The following is a 15,146-nucleotide window of genomic DNA, read 5'->3' as shown; positions in this document are numbered from 1 at the left end:
ACTCCAAAAACACTGGTGAAAATATTGATGTGTAGAAGTACTAGTTTCTTTGAAGAAAGAATTCCAAGTGGTCAACAGTTTATCCTGAGTGCACCAAACTGCTCAAAGAATTTATTTTGCCTCCATTGTACTTATTGCAGTAGAAAGAGTTTTTAGGGTTCAGCTTACTCCCTCTCTTCACCTCAAATATATGTTATTTGCTCCTGATTTTGTGGAAAATTTCTTCATGGCCCTTTTTCATAGTTTTGTTAAGTTCATCTAGGCAGCTGAGCAAAAGATACCAGAGAACATTTCAGCAATGGTTGTTTTTAAGCTATCTTTGATTATATAATTTCTTTTTTTTTCCAATTACATGCTTTCCCACTTTGCTAAAATATTTATTCACATGCTGCATGTTGAATAAAATTCTCCAAGTCAGCTAGGAAATCGTAAAGAGAATCGTGTGTGTCTTGACTTCTGAGAAACTTTTGAAGGGTATCTAAAGCACACAAAGCCTCATTTTTGGATGGTAAATGCTGTTCAGCTCCCTGAAGTTGATCACCTTCATCCTTATCTTCATTACCAACAAATATCTCAGCTTTATCTGGTAAATGCTGTTCAGCTCCCTGAAGTTGATCACCTTCATCCTTATCTTCATTACCAACAAATATCTCAGCTTTATCTGATGCACTTTCTTTGGCACACGTGCTTTCGCTGTTTGTGGGCACTTCGTAAGCTACTAAGCCATCATCTAGAGCTGCGTATTCTTCCGAAGACAAACCGCCTGGAAACTCTACTCCAGCTGCCCGTGCATGTGCAATCAAATCAAAATCACTTTCAACCTCATTGTCATTATCCTTTGTCTCAGTTTCTAATTTGAAAGTTACTCCATTGTAACTTTTTGTAATAGTCTCTGGTGTTACTTCCCTCCAGCACAGGTACAGAATCTCAATTGCATCAAGAAGGGTCAGCATAAACTCTTTATTATTTGCTACACAGTCAACAAATCTCTTTATAAGACAGTGCCTGTATTTTACCTTCAGACTTCTGATAATCCTTTCTTTCACAGCTATACATGAAGAAGAGTCTGGAGGAAAGAACACTAATTTGACAGACTTCAGGTTCTTTACTTCTGTGTGAGCTGGGAGAGAATCAATGAGAATAACCACTCGGCGCTGCTGTGCTTGAAACCTGTGATCGAGTTTCTGCATCCACTGTTCAAAGATTCCTGAAGTCATGCACGCCTTATCATTTGCTTCATAATCCACTGGCAGTGATTTCACATCTTTGAAAGAGAGTGGACTTTTGCTTTTTCCTATAATGAGCAGTGGGAGTTTCTCAGAGCCATCCATATTTGTACCCATCACTACAGTGATGCTCTCTTTGCTTTGTTCACTTACAGAAAAAGTTTCCCCTTTAAATGCAAACGTGTTATGTGGTAACATCTGATATAACAACCCAGTCTCCTGTATGTAAAACACATTTTTTGCCTGATAATCGTTTAAATAACAAGGAAGCACATTTCGGTACCAAAGAGTTGGAGCACCCACTGCAGGAGGAGCAGCTGCTTCTACAGGCTGAGCTCTGAAAACTAGACCATACCTCGACTTGAAACGATCGAGCCAGCCATTGCTGCATTTAAAATCACTGTGTCCAAGCTTCTGGGCAAAATCGTTCGCCTTGAGGCGCAACATAGGGCCATTGACCGGCACATTCAGGCACTCTGCAATTCTGCACCACTTCATCAATGCCATCTCCAGGTCGGCATAAAAAGCAGTCCTCAGTCTTTTCCTTTTAGGATCAAACCGCAAGGTTTCAAAGGCTTCCAAAACTTTTTCCTTATTCTTCATAATCGAAGACAGGGAGTTCCTTTTGATGCCATACTTGGCTGCAACATCCGCCTTTTTCTTGCCGCTCTCCACAGCGCTTATGATGTCAATTTTCTCCTCGATAGTTACGCTTTTCTTCCTCCTCACCGCGGCTTCGGGCAGAGCCTCTGCCATGGCCCCGAGCAGCGTCTCCCGGGCGCGCCCACCCGCGCCCACCGCCGCCGCGGCTCGGCCGCTGCCGCTCGGGCTGTCCCGGCCGGCGGCCCCAGCGCACGGGCGCGGCCCCCGGCGGGGCTGGGGCCGGGGCCGCCTCCCGGGCGGTGCCGCCGGTGGTTGCCATGGCCGCGACCATAGACACGACGGCCTAGAGAGGCCGCCGCCGCCATCCCTTTCCGGCCCGGCGCTTCCGGCTCCTGCTGCCACCGGAGAAGGAAGAAAATAAAGCTTGAGAGGGGCCGCCGGCGCCGCCCCGCCCGGCCTCCTCCGTCCCCCCTTCCCTCCTTCCGTCCTGCCCTCCCGTCCCCCGCAACACGACGCCCCGGGGCCGCAGCGTTGCCGCCGGCAGGTGAGGGGCGGCCCGGGCCGGGCGCTGGGCCCGGGCTCGGGGCGGGCCGGGCCGCGGCTCCGCTCGGCCCGTCCGACGTGTCACCCCGCGGGAGCGGCCGCGCTCCGCCGCGGGAGCGGCCGCGCCCGGCGGGTCGGGGTCGGGCCGGCTCGTGGCCCCGCGCCGGGGCTGCTGCGCGGCAGGACGGCAGGGCAGCCCCCGAGCCAGGCGGCAGGCGGGCTCCGCCAGAGAGAAAGGGAAGCGGTGTGTTGGTGGAGGAAGAAAGCTGTAGATGCTGTGTAGATTTCGTGCCCCTGGGAGTTATTCCACACCCTAGCAATTACTGTTTTAAGTGTGCCAATTTGTGTTTTGCTTACTGTTCTCAAAGCGTGGAAACGCTTTGGTGGTGTGTGACAAGCAGGTGTTGCATGTGGTATTGTCTCCAAACGAGAGGTGTTCTTGCAGTATTTCTTATAGTACCTCTCTAATAGATTATTTTTAACTGAAACCCACTAATAGCCTTTAATCTTGCATGAAAGTCTTTGGAGGGGATCATTCTGGACATCCAGCCCAGGATGTAGTTTCCATTTCTCACGTGTACTTTTTATGGCTCGGTGGAAAAGGTAGCCAGCAGTTATCACTTTGCAGTCTGTGGCTCTGTTACCTCAGAGTTGATTCTCTAGAGAAGATAACAGAAGGGTTCTTTTTGCGGGGCTGGAGGAGGATGTAATTTGATCAATGCAACTCCTAAACTTTCTGAATCGTGTGTATGTTTATGTATGTCTGTCTATACGTGTCTGTACGTACACAGTTAAAATGCCAGGAATAAGGAGCACAGAAGAGTGTTAGACTGGAAAAACTGGAAGCTGGGGCAGTAGCTTGATCAGCTGCTTTTTTCTGATTTGGTAGAAGTTGAAACCATAAGGGGAGCCCATGGTGTAGCTAATCTGGAGACGAGCTGAGCATTAAAGTGTTTAGGGCCGGGTTGACGTAGCATGGGGAGTGTGAAAGTCAGCAGCAGCCCTGTTCTCCAGTCTTCATCTCCTTCATGTCTTCTGACTCCCAAGCATAATTCGATCTTGCAAGTGGGGCAGCCAGGAAATTCAAGAGCATTAAGAGGAAACTATGGTGTGATTGCAGCAGGAAATGTTTAATACAGTTCTTTACAGTCTTTTTTTAGAAAGTAGTTAATCCCTATCTTGACAAGCATTAGTGAAAGTATTCTTAGTTAGAAATTGAAATAGTCTTTAAAATTATCATTTTTCTACCGGCACTGGGATTTTCTGCAGTGATACAAAATTTTACATTCTTTATGCAGTTAAGTAGTAAGACAACAATAAAAGTGTGTAATAAACTTCATTTTTCATTTTAGACAGAAGCTGTCTTGCTGTTGCCTTACTGGCAATTAATTTAGGAGAAAATTAAGTGAAGGAACCAGTGCATCTTGGTAAGAAAAGCAGATCTGATGGTTGACAATCCCATGCTTATTATTTCTGAGACCATCAATCATTTACCTAAGCAACATAAGTATGTGAAGAATATACTTCTTATTCAAAATTAATTTATTGTTGATGACATTAACTTCATATTTTCATGAATAAGAAATATGAATTTGCCTTTTTAATGAGAAGTACATAAGTATACTCTTATAACCATTAATTTTAAATGGTTAAATATCTCTTTATGTCTCCATTCTAGAGGAAGCTTATGTTCTTGCTTTGTTTTGCTTTTTACTTTGCCAGTTGAAGAAGTGATATTTAAATCCCCAGGGCTCAAAAATCATGTGGTTTTATTTATGATGAGCAGAACCTGAAATTACTGAGGCTGTAATCCAATATGCATTTAAGGTAGCTTCACCATGGGGGGAATGATTCTTAGTCTAGTCCTGTGTCTTCTGTTCTGCTGTGATGCAGTATTTGTATGGATTTGCAGAACTGGTATAGTGGGGTAAAAGAGAACCCAGAAGGGCAGGAGTGATGTGGACAGGTTTTCAGTTCTTGTCAGAATATGGATCAGGCATGTTTTTCCAAGTAGAATTTCTCTGAGTTGTTCTATTGCAGCAGATAGTAGCCAATGCCCTGGTACACCAGTCCCCTAATGTGTTATAAAGTTGTGCGTGGCTGCTTTAGTGAAGAAACAAACCAAGCCTTGGATAACAGGATCCGTGCTGTACTGGGGATTAGCAGCTTCTTATAAAGAACAGCCCTTTGTCTGGCACCTGCAAGAACTACAGAGATGCTAAAGTCTGTATGCATTTCTTTAGTGGAACTTACTGGTAGGTAGATGTTGTGATTACCACAATTTCGCATGAGTGCCTTCACTTCTGAATCTTGGTGAAGGTGTAGAAAGTTTTCACCCTTGCATCCAGTATTTGATGTTTACATCCCCATTTTTTTGCTGTAGAAGCAGTAATCAGGAAATTCTGTAGTTAAATTTGAACGTGCATTTGAACTTTTTATGAAAGCCACCTTTAATTTACATTTTTTTGCCTTCTCATGTTTTAAAATTGATCGCTGTGATCCTGCAGAGCTGTGTTGAAATTTTTAGCACTACTTGTAGGAAAAGAGCACTACAAAAAATTAATAATGGAGGGGTGATCTAACACAAATCTTGAATTCATTTGGGTTTTAAAAATTAATTATTTGCCTTTATGCAGTGTCCAGTGTCTTCTACATGAATTTGTGAGACTGCTCTTGCCCCTAGGTTCTTAAATCTATCAAAAGTTCTTAAATTTATCAAAAATGGTTTTTTGCCTATAGTAGTTCATAGTTTAGAACAGTGTTATCATGGTACATAGACTTGTATGTGATGAACAAATATTAACTCCAGGAACACTGATGTAGAACTGAAGAACAGACTGCCTTAATGAAGGCTCTACCACAAGATGAATTTAGCTTTTTGCTTAACAAGTGGAGCAAGGAAATAACACTTATTGTCCTATTCTATAATGTGATTGTTTTAGCTACTCAGAAATAAGCTGTTAAGCACAGAGGTTGTTTTCAGCCACAAGCAGAGTTTGGACAGGACCATGTGGGCGGGCAAACAGCATTTCTGCTGTACAGTCTTCCATGTTCAAAAGAAATTTGAAAAATGAAGAAAGCTGTATAAGGATATTAAACTTATTTCTTAATGACTTCAAAGGGAATTTTATACTGATCCTAGAAAAATCCAATTTAATTCAGTGGTAGCCCTGAGTGAACTGTTTTTCTAGAGAAAATATTTTATGTATTTGGTTTTCCAAAATAAAGAATAGGTTATCCAATGTAATATAATCTATATGATCTAGGTGATTCAGTTTCTCAGCCTTTGTGTCCTTATTTTATTTCCCTTGCTATGTGAGCTGCTTACCTTATTAATTACTTGCTTTAGTTAGAATGCTTTATATCTTAGGAATTTGAAATACAATATAAACACAAATAGTAATATCTTTATAAATTTTCTTAATCTGCTATGTGTCTGAACATGTATGAAATGGTGCAAGACTTAATGAACTGAAGTCATGTGTGATTGTATGCTACACTGGCAGATTAATTAATTTTTAATGATTGGTTGTCTCCATCTCTCAAACGGCTGAATGATTTGTGGTATCACCTGTAGTTACCAGCTATTTGGAATCAAATTTAGACACTTTCCTTACATAAGATAAAATTGTGTATGTAATTAATCTTTCATGATCACTGTATTCACAGAGTTGGTTTCTTTTGCATGTGCTCAGTGTTAACAACTTTGCTTCTGTAGCTGAGATATTTTTGAGGCTAAAATGAAAGGGATTCTGTTCTAGTAAAGATAACAGACTTAATAGCTTAATAAGTTTCAGTGGCTTAGCATTAGTGTGATCTTGCAATGTTTGGATAAATCTTATGCCTTAACAAAATGGTGATCTTTGCAATGGTAGGATACAGTCAGTGTACTATTACAAGTGGCAGGATATATGTTGCCTGAAGTACCCTGTACCTTGTTTCCTTGATCCTTGACTTCCAAGGTTTTATGTTGCAAGTTTAGTTGTCTGTGAGGAAAGGTTGCTTTGGCAGTGGAAGTTTACACTAGTTTGTATTCCTAATCCCTCTTAGATTTTTGGAGAGTTGAAGGCCTGGTCACCATCAAAAGAAGGAAGCTTCACTTTGCTTTAGCAGAACTTGTAAAAGAAATATTTTCTGAAAGCCTGCTTTGGTTTCTGTGAGGTGCAACATCCAGCTCCTTTCACTTCAATTAATGCATGCCAAACCTGTTTGGTTTTCAGGTATGTCAGAAAACAGCAGTGAATCCACAACACTTGATGAGTCTCATCCATCTGCAGAAGAGATCCAGTCTGGCTGTGAGGTGATTGGGTGATAGTTATATTAGTGTAAAATCAACCAATCCTAACAAGCTTCAGATTCCCAAAAATTCTGCTGTACATAGTGTTGTTAGTATGGGGGTATTAGTTCATGCACAGCATCTTGAATGGGTGGGATTGGTTTTGAGACACCATTAAGAACAGTCCAATTAATTCATAGCAAAGGATTATTTCAGACAGTAGCCTGTTGCTGTGCTGCAGTATTTGTTTTGTAATTTGAATAGATTTAGGCATGGTAGAATCTGAAATGTGTGAGTATTGAAGGAAGAAAGGGCTGGTATTCAAAGGCATCAATCTTTCTGTAACCTCACTATAACAAGGTATCCTATCTACTGCTGAAGGACTAAATATTTTTTTCCCTGAGAGCAGATACAGTTTTCACCTTCTCTATGGAGAAGTCTCTGACATTTGAATTATGAACAAATTCCTAAGGTTCCCAATATTATTTAGCTAATCAGGTGTGTTTGGGTTGCTCTTTCAGAAAGATAGTCAACATTTTCCTGACTGTTCTAGAGTAAAAATGAAAAAAAGTAATGCTGAATTGATCACCATTGGAATTTCAGTGGCGATGAATTGTTTTTAAACTTTCAGTAAAAGCAGAATAGTGATTCTCTTTAGCATATTTCCAGATCTGATATTTGTAAACACAGATGTACAAAGAAAATATAGATTGTTACTGAAGGACAATTCATCTGAAATGCAATGTTTTCCTCTAGAGCTTAGGTCATTCAAGTCTAATACATCAATACAAATTTAGGAACTTACTTAGATTTATATTAGATTGTTTATACATATGATAAATTTTCTTCTGAGGAGTCAATTTCTTTGTATGCTTAGTTTAAGACAGCTGTGGGCTACACTTGTCAAAGAGACACTTGATTCAGCAAGCATACTCCCTATTTCAGCAGAAATGCTGCTGTGGCTTGGTGGTTTAGTTTTGTCTTAGATCAATAACCTACCATGGTTGTGTGAAGTTACAGGAACACACATCCAAAGGTAAAGAGAAACAGCTGCTGGATTTGGCAGTAGCCTACAGTCAGAGTGAGTATTTTGCAATACTGCACTCCTGATGCTGTGGCCAGTCCTTCATTCTCAGTGGTTTCTTCACTGCATTACTACCTGCTCTGTTTCATAGATGCAAGTGTTGGAGGTGTGCCTGCTTTGGAGACTTGATGGGTGTAGAAAAATTACCTATCCTCTTTTTGAGCATAGGTCACTTTCTTTTGATCCGTTTCCAGAATCTCGTTTGCTGTACAAATACATTGTTCTGGCTCAGGAAGGAAGTGAAAGGATGGTGAAAGCTGCTGGGGGAAAGAGTTGGGGGAAAAGGGCAAGGACTAGTTTTTGACAGCAATGCAAGCTTAAATTGTAAACTAAAATGGAGATGGTAGTTTTTTGTTATGTCTGAGTTAAATTAACAGGTTATCCCACTTCCCCTTTTCAGCTGCTTATTTCACGGCTTTGGTGATTGTCTGACCTCATTGCAAACTGATTTAACTCACTGAAGCTGGAAAATTAACCTGGTGAAAAGGTCTATTGCCAGGCTAGTGAGTTGTGTGTGGTGACTGTTGGGGAGGTGAGGCACTATGTGGTTCCCAGTAGAGACTGGAAAGTAGAGTGGTGAAATGTCCCCTTTTCAGCAGTGGGAAACTGTTGCAGTTCCAACGTAGTGTGGAACTGACATTAACAAGTAATTTTTTGTCTTCTCTGAGCTAGATACATAGGTCTGACTCAAGTAGGAATGCCAAAAAAATAGGTGAATTGTTTCTAGTTGTCCAGAGAAGATGATGAATTTTTGTTTCCTAATATATGTATTTATTAGAGATGTGTGCATATGCTTTGAGCATGTGTATCTCTGAATAAAAACATAAAAATATATCAATAGTTGCAAAATTATTTGAGATTCTTGTTGAGAAGCACCTAAGCCAAGGTGTTTTTCCTTTAATTAGAGATGCAGTTTTGTTTGTGATCCCTAGCAAAGTGCACCTTGACAGAAGAGGACATTCCCTTTGCACTGTGTTATCTGATAATTTGCTGAAAGAAGAACAAAAGTAGCTGTGAACTGAACATGGCCTATGGTAATGCTTCTATATTGTGCAAGTAGCTTGACAGGCCAAGCATTTTGAAAAATACCTCACTTGACCATTTCAAGTAGAAGTGTAGTTCCTAGCAGTCTTAGAGCTTAATTAAGCATATATGAGATTTACAGCAAGCTTAAGAAACTTGAACTATTAGACAGATTTCCCAAATCAAAATGTGATGTGGCCAGTAACTAGGGCATTTATTCTAATGATGTTGTATAGCAACTCTCTGTGAGGAGCAGGGAGTTGGACTTGATGATCCTTATGGGTCCCTTACAGCAGTCTATATTCTATGAAATGAAACAAATTACTGTTTTAAAGGTACTCATAAAATAAGCGTAGATGTTTTGGTGTGCTTCAGTAGAAGCACATTTATTGGAGCCCATAGACAGTGACTAGTTAGAAAAAGTCTTGAGAAGCCTCAAGACTAGTAAAGGAAATCAGGCTTACAAATGTAAATGAAGTGGCCATATGTGAAAGTGGAAGAAATATTAGTAATGAGGTGTGACAGAAAATGTTCCAGTTAAGAATGATGCAAGTGATGCTCAGTAAATACCAGTAAAATCTTTGTGTTATAATGATATTCTGTAAAGCTTCACGTGTGTCTGGAGAAGCTGATGGCACTTCAGATCCTGATCTCAGGCTGTGCCTTTTCCTGACCCTTGGGCTGAAAAGAGCTGGTTCAGTTTGATGATTTAAGAGCTATAAGGGTACCTAGTGTCAAGTACTTGTAGATGGTACTCCTTGTCTTGCCAGTCTAGCACAAGTGTACGGGCTGGTTTGAGGACTTCAGACAACTTTTTATGTAACTTTTATGAGCAAACACTGCCTCAGTTGTGTGTTGATTTTTCTCCTGTTTACACTTTAGATGACTGATGAAGCTGTCTTGCAGAGTTAGGAGTAGCTTTTGAAAGGGATGAAATTTTCACTTTCTCCTAATTTTGGACTGTTAAGCTGCCAATCTCTCTTCAGGTGCTTGTAAATTATGTGCAGTTCTTCTGTGAATGTCTCTTCAAGGCTATACCTTAGATTGTACTTGAAAGCAGTGTACTTGAAACACAGCTGCTGCTACTGTTCATGATGAAGCTGCATTTGAAACTAACTTTGAGTCCTGAATTCTCTTGGTACTTTTGGGTTCTTTTGGCGCTTCTGCATTTCACTTCACATTTACTGCTGTTGATTTAATGAGAATTGCATACCAGCAGTTTAGTCAGAAGGTGGCACTGTATTATGGTAAAGTAAGAAGCAACTGAAACTATTTTAAAGTTTGGAATCATTGCTTTTCTTATAACATATAATTAAACATATTGCTCTCCTCTAGTATTTATTGTTTATTAATTGCTAGTACAATTCTTTTAGCCAAGCTCATTATAATTTGAGATACAGAAATTACTCTAAGGCTCAAATGTGCACGTAAAACATTTGTCTGGGCCCATGCGTCATTTGTGTCTTACTTCCCCAATGCCAATGGGTTAAATTTTAATTTTTCTTTTGCTTAGAGCCAGAAACTTTAAATTACTTCTGACTGAGCTGTACTGGAATATTATTCAATGATGTGATTAAATAAACATATACAGACAGAGTATATGAGAGTATTTCCAGTTGGAGTTTGAAATAAAATCAACTGATATGAAACCCATACATGAAATATTTTCATATGGATTACTTACTGGAAATGTAAGGCAAATGCTAACCTGTTTCTTTTTACAGGGAAGTGCAATGGCTCAAGAATCTCCCAAAAATTCAGCGGCAGAAATTCCTGTGACTAGCAATGGACAGCTGGAAGATTCTCATGAACACAGCTTTAACAGGGTCAGAATTTTCTTTGCTGTCTGTTATGGTACCGTTATCAGAAATGCTGAAGTTAGAATTCAATGCATTCTATGCAGTCTTCCCTTGACATAGTTTTCTGGAGGTTTACTGAAAAAACGCCTTAGAAGCTCATAGATTATTCTAAGAGTTGACACAGTGTGGCTGCATGTTGCAGTGATCTGTTTTTGTGTAAAAGGCACGTTCGTAGTGGCAGAAGCTGAGTTCTTCCCTCGGCTCGGTGCAGGTGGAAAATCACTTTCGCTCGTGCCCGGGCGTCCAGTAGAGGGCGCTGGGGCACAGCGTGTGGAATTTGAGGTCCGGCTCCTTTTATTTGGAATTTCGTTTATTTGGTATCTGCTGAGGCTTAGGTTTTAAAGAAAGCTGTTGAGTTTTACAGTTCCATACTGACTTGCAGTGCAGAACTATTCTTAAAATAAATACTCAGCAGAACTTCAACATTTTATTCTGTTTTACTAAAATGCTGATTAGAGGGGGGACTCTTCATAAGACTTGTTGTTCAACTAAGATCTACCAGTGACATAATATAAAAATTAGTAGGATGCTTAATTAAATAAAGTTAAAACTACATTTATATGAAGATGCACGTTTAGAGAGACAAGTTTGGGAAATGCATCTTGAAGTAATAAGGAATTTGGGTTCACCTTAGTGTAGGGAAGCAGATTTAGTAATGTGAAGCTTGATGACCTTGCTGCTGCTGTGATTTGATGCTGTCTAAGTTACCTTTACCTTACATAATGATTCTTCTGCAGTGCATGTATTTATGTACAGCAAATGGAACTTGCACTCTTGGTGACTGCGTTAGGGCCCTTGCTCAGCACAACGTAAAGCTGGAATTTTAAGGTGGTTTTTGTCTATGGCCATATGTGAAAGTTGGAGTTGATTTTTCCTGCATGCTAATAATTTTGCTGGCTTAGTGTCAATTGTATTTTGAAACTTCTGTTTTGACAAAAATAGGTCAAATCTTTGGTCAAATTGCGGAAAAATTTGTACTCTGCAAGCATATTTCAACTTGCTGTAATTATTTTCGCAGTACTTATTCTGAGATCAATGAAGAAGTGCACTTCAATTATTTTTTTGAACTGATTTGTACAAGTTCACACCTGCATGTGTGACCTGAAGTCAGAATATGTGATAATCAAGGCTTCTTATAAACAAAACAAACTTCTTGGAATTAACATCTAGGTCTGTTTACTAATCTGTTAGTCTCAAATTCTAATATTTAGCTTCTATTCATCTTGCTTCATGTTTGTTATTTCTAATGCTTAATGCCATGCTTTCTCTTTTTTTCCTTGCCAGGTAATTTTTTGCTTTAATCTAAAGCAATATGCATTGCACCACTAAACTTTTGGGGTCTTTTTTCCTACAACTTATGGATTACAAGCCAAGTACTGGTTTTTATGAAGTCACTTAAGAAAGGGGCAAGATACCCTGACCACTCTAATCTGTACTGTTACCAAAATGCTCAGTAAGAGTATGTGACCACAGTAGAGTTTTAGAGTGCTCCAGTGTGCTGATTTTGATTGCAGCTTCTTGGGAAGCTGGGGAACAAAGTTATTTTAATTTCCTGCTTCCTTATTTGTATGATCAGGGAAATATTAATCTAGCTGCTGTACAATTCAGGTGTAAAGAACAAAATACTACTAGTTCTGTATTTTTTAGTCTTCTACAGCTATTTTGCCACCTAGACTTGAGCAGCTTTGATTGCATGTTTTTGAGAGAAAAAGTATTTGTACAACCTTTTCTGTAGAATTTTTTAATTAAAAAACTGCACTTTCCTCTAGAGTCATGTTCTGTTTAGCACTTCCATCAGACTTTGTCCATAAGCTGCTCAGTCATGAAAATGAAAATGCACATTTGTATTTCACCAAATGGAGTATTAATATGCATTCAAGCATGAGAAATATTTCATTTTGTGAGGCAGTGCAGAGCAAATGTATTTACCTGGAGATGACAAGTAGGGTTGCTCCTTTAAAGAAAGATGTGATTAGTTTTGCAGAACATCAGACAGCATAGATTGTCATAATGTCATTTCAGAAGGAAGTATGTTAGTTCCAATTGTGTGGGAATGTGACATGGCACCAATTGGTGCATCTTCTTGGTATAAAGCATATTTAAAAGGTAACTTAAGTGTTTTCCTAAGTGTAAAATCTTAGTCAGAAATATGCTGCTACATTCTAATTCTTTAATAAGACATGCCTGTGGAATTCAGACAAGTTTTGTCCTGCCCATATGATGGATGGAAACTCTTTTACTAAAAAAAAGCTCTAACTTCAGTCGTCATTGGATTGAATATCTAATGTTCTTTCAGTACAGAAAAGCTTGACATAGTGCTTTTTAACTCCCCAAGCTTTGCTGGATCGCAGTTGGGCTTTAGGAACTTGATGTATGGAGCTGTTTGATTCTGTTTGGATATTTGTTAGACAGAACACTTTAGCATTTCCTGATTAAAAGTTTTTCTTATTACTTTGTATAAGAAAGCCCAACATACAAGAAGTCTGGCTAGTTTATATTATTCACTTGTTTTACTTCACTTATCCCTGACTTCCAGAGCTGTTTTCCTCCCATGCTGTTGTAACGATGTGATTAGCACAGGGGTGTTTTAGTGTGACTGGAGGGACTGGGAGCTGTGGACAGCAGGAAGGAGTGGGGCAAGTACATTATTGTTATTATTCCTATATGCAGGAATGTGCCATGTAGTGTGAGAGCTGCATGGGAATAAACTAAATTTTTCAGAAAACAGTCTGATCTGCCTGTAAAGATATTCAAGCAGCTGTAAGCAATTTGTTACGTTTAAAGTATTACACAAAATTTACATGATATTCTTATTAGTTTGAGCCAGAATTTGTTTCATTTCATTTTTGACACTGCCTTTTCTCATGGTTCTTATTGTATTTTCATGGGAACAAACCATAGTTAAGCATGCATATAAAACCAGTAATAAACTTCAGGATGCAAAAGGATAGTGAATTTTGTTGTGAATTTTCAATTTGTCTTACTGGAATTATGAAATAAGGTCTGGGATCTGATGAGTCTGAGTGCATGTGTTCACTGTTTTTTTCTGTAATTTTACTGTTAGACCGCACAAATAGATAAGGTCAATTCTTTTTTGTTTTTTGCCTTCTGAAAAAAAAAAAAAAGCCAGCCTTGTCACTCGTATTCTGCCCGAAATGTCTGAGTTTGTCTCTTAGGTTTTGCTATGTTGACTCACGTAGTTAGATTTTTACTTAGGGTAATTCTAGTTTAGTTAATGTAGAACTGATTTAAAATACATTTCTAGAACTGTGTCAGTCTAGGACTGTGTCTGTTCTAGAAAACTGCTTTGAGGAGATAAAAAAGTCAAATGTTCTTCATACAGTCTGAAAAACCAAAAATATGCACGTTGATGAGAGTGGGAGGGAAACTAAAGCTGGATTGTAGTATGAAATTAGGTAAATCAAAAGGATGTAGTAGAAAGGGTCTTCTGGTTGAAGAGCAGTGTATTGGAGAGTAGAAGAAATGTGTTAGTCTGTTATTTGCCATTTCATCAAAGATTAAATCCTTTGGGTCTTCTCCCATTTATTTATGTTGAATTTATACTGATGTGAGGATCTAGTGGCACTGTTAATGGAAAACAGGAACCGAGTGATGTAATGGGGCAAAGAGAAGAAGAAAATGCTGAATATGTACGAGGAGCTCTACTTGCACGTGATTTTGATAAGAAGTTAAAGTTCAGAGCCCATGTATCTTACTGAATAGATGTTATGTCTATCTGCATAACCTTTTGTTCCATAGGGCTTGTAATCACACTTTAAACTGTGAACTTTACAATCCAACAGATATGTTGTAAATTTTTCCTGAAGTCAACTTGAATAGTTTTATTTAAAATGTCATCCACCATTAAAAACAAGCAAGCACATGATTTGTCTGATATTAGTTGTTCCACTGTTGAACTAGCCATTGGTGTGAGGTTTTAAGAGTATCTTAATACAAGGTATTAAAGGCAAGTTTGTATCTGTCAAACCTCCTGTTAGTACTAAGCAGAATTTAATGCTTAGTGATGCATTACTAATGGAGTAGTATAACTAAGAAATTATTAGTGTTGTTTCCTTAGTTGCTCCTTAGTTAAGTAAGTTTCTATAAATTAAGTTTTGGCTGGGTTGGTTTCTGCAGTTGGAGAAACAATACGGTTCTTTTCTTTCCCCTCTTCATTTTAGATTATTATGGATAGCATGATTGGGAAGTATCATTTTGGAAATAGTCTTGTAATTCAGCCAACATTCCTTCATGAACATGCTTTCTGAACGACTTTTTTGCTGTGTCTGCTGTCTCAACAGGACTGCTATGTCAAAAATCCATGCTGGTTCATCAGATGATCTGTATAATGGAGTTGTGTAAATAAGGCTAACCTGACTAAAATATATTTCGTTTAATATAGTGATTTGAAGTCTTTAAAATGGGATTTTAAAAAATGGTTAAAGTACCTTAAATGTTCTATGCCATACAGGTTTAAGCTCTCTTGACTAGACCTAATAAAGCTAGTGTACTTATTCTGTTTCGCTGTCTTG

At 39.1% G+C, this 15,146-nt stretch overlaps 2 protein-coding genes across 9 annotated transcripts in view; one reads left to right on the top strand and one right to left on the bottom strand.

The window, feature by feature from the left end:
* Nucleotides 1-226: 226 nt before the first annotated feature.
* TIGD4 (tigger transposable element derived 4) lies at nucleotides 227-2,093 on the bottom strand. The gene is made up of 2 exons (XM_085578870.1): nucleotides 620-2,093; nucleotides 227-541 (listed from the first exon to the last, which is right to left on the bottom strand). The coding sequence occupies exons 1-2, from the start codon at nucleotides 1,980-1,982 to the stop codon at nucleotides 378-380; spliced, it is 1,527 nt and encodes a 508-aa protein (XP_085434996.1). The 5' UTR covers nucleotides 1,983-2,093; the 3' UTR covers nucleotides 227-377.
* A 133-nt stretch (nucleotides 2,094-2,226) lies between these two features.
* The window catches only part of ARFIP1 (ARF interacting protein 1), a 40,685-nt gene continuing 27,765 nt past the window's right edge, over nucleotides 2,227-15,146 (top strand). For 3 of the 8 annotated variants that reach the window (XM_077782928.2, XM_085578873.1, XM_021530192.3), the window contains exons 1-3: nucleotides 2,227-2,373; nucleotides 6,593-6,672; nucleotides 10,480-10,581. In XM_077782928.2, the coding sequence (XP_077639054.1) occupies nucleotides 6,595-6,672; nucleotides 10,480-10,581 (180 nt within the window). In that variant the 5' untranslated portion in view covers nucleotides 2,227-2,373; nucleotides 6,593-6,594. Of the gene's footprint in view, nucleotides 2,374-3,729; nucleotides 3,800-6,447; nucleotides 6,673-10,479; nucleotides 10,582-15,146 lie in introns of those variants that run through there. The other 5 variants (XM_085578876.1, XM_085578875.1, XM_021530194.3 and 2 more) reach the window with 3 other exon arrangements.

This window comes from Lonchura striata, chromosome 4 (assembly GCF_050655825.1).
Source record: "Lonchura striata isolate lonStrDom1 chromosome 4, ASM5065582v1, whole genome shotgun sequence".
Taxonomy (NCBI): Eukaryota; Metazoa; Chordata; class Aves; order Passeriformes; family Estrildidae; genus Lonchura; species Lonchura striata.
Note: the sequence above shows the minus strand (reverse complement) of the source record. Positions and strands in the feature narration are given on the sequence as shown.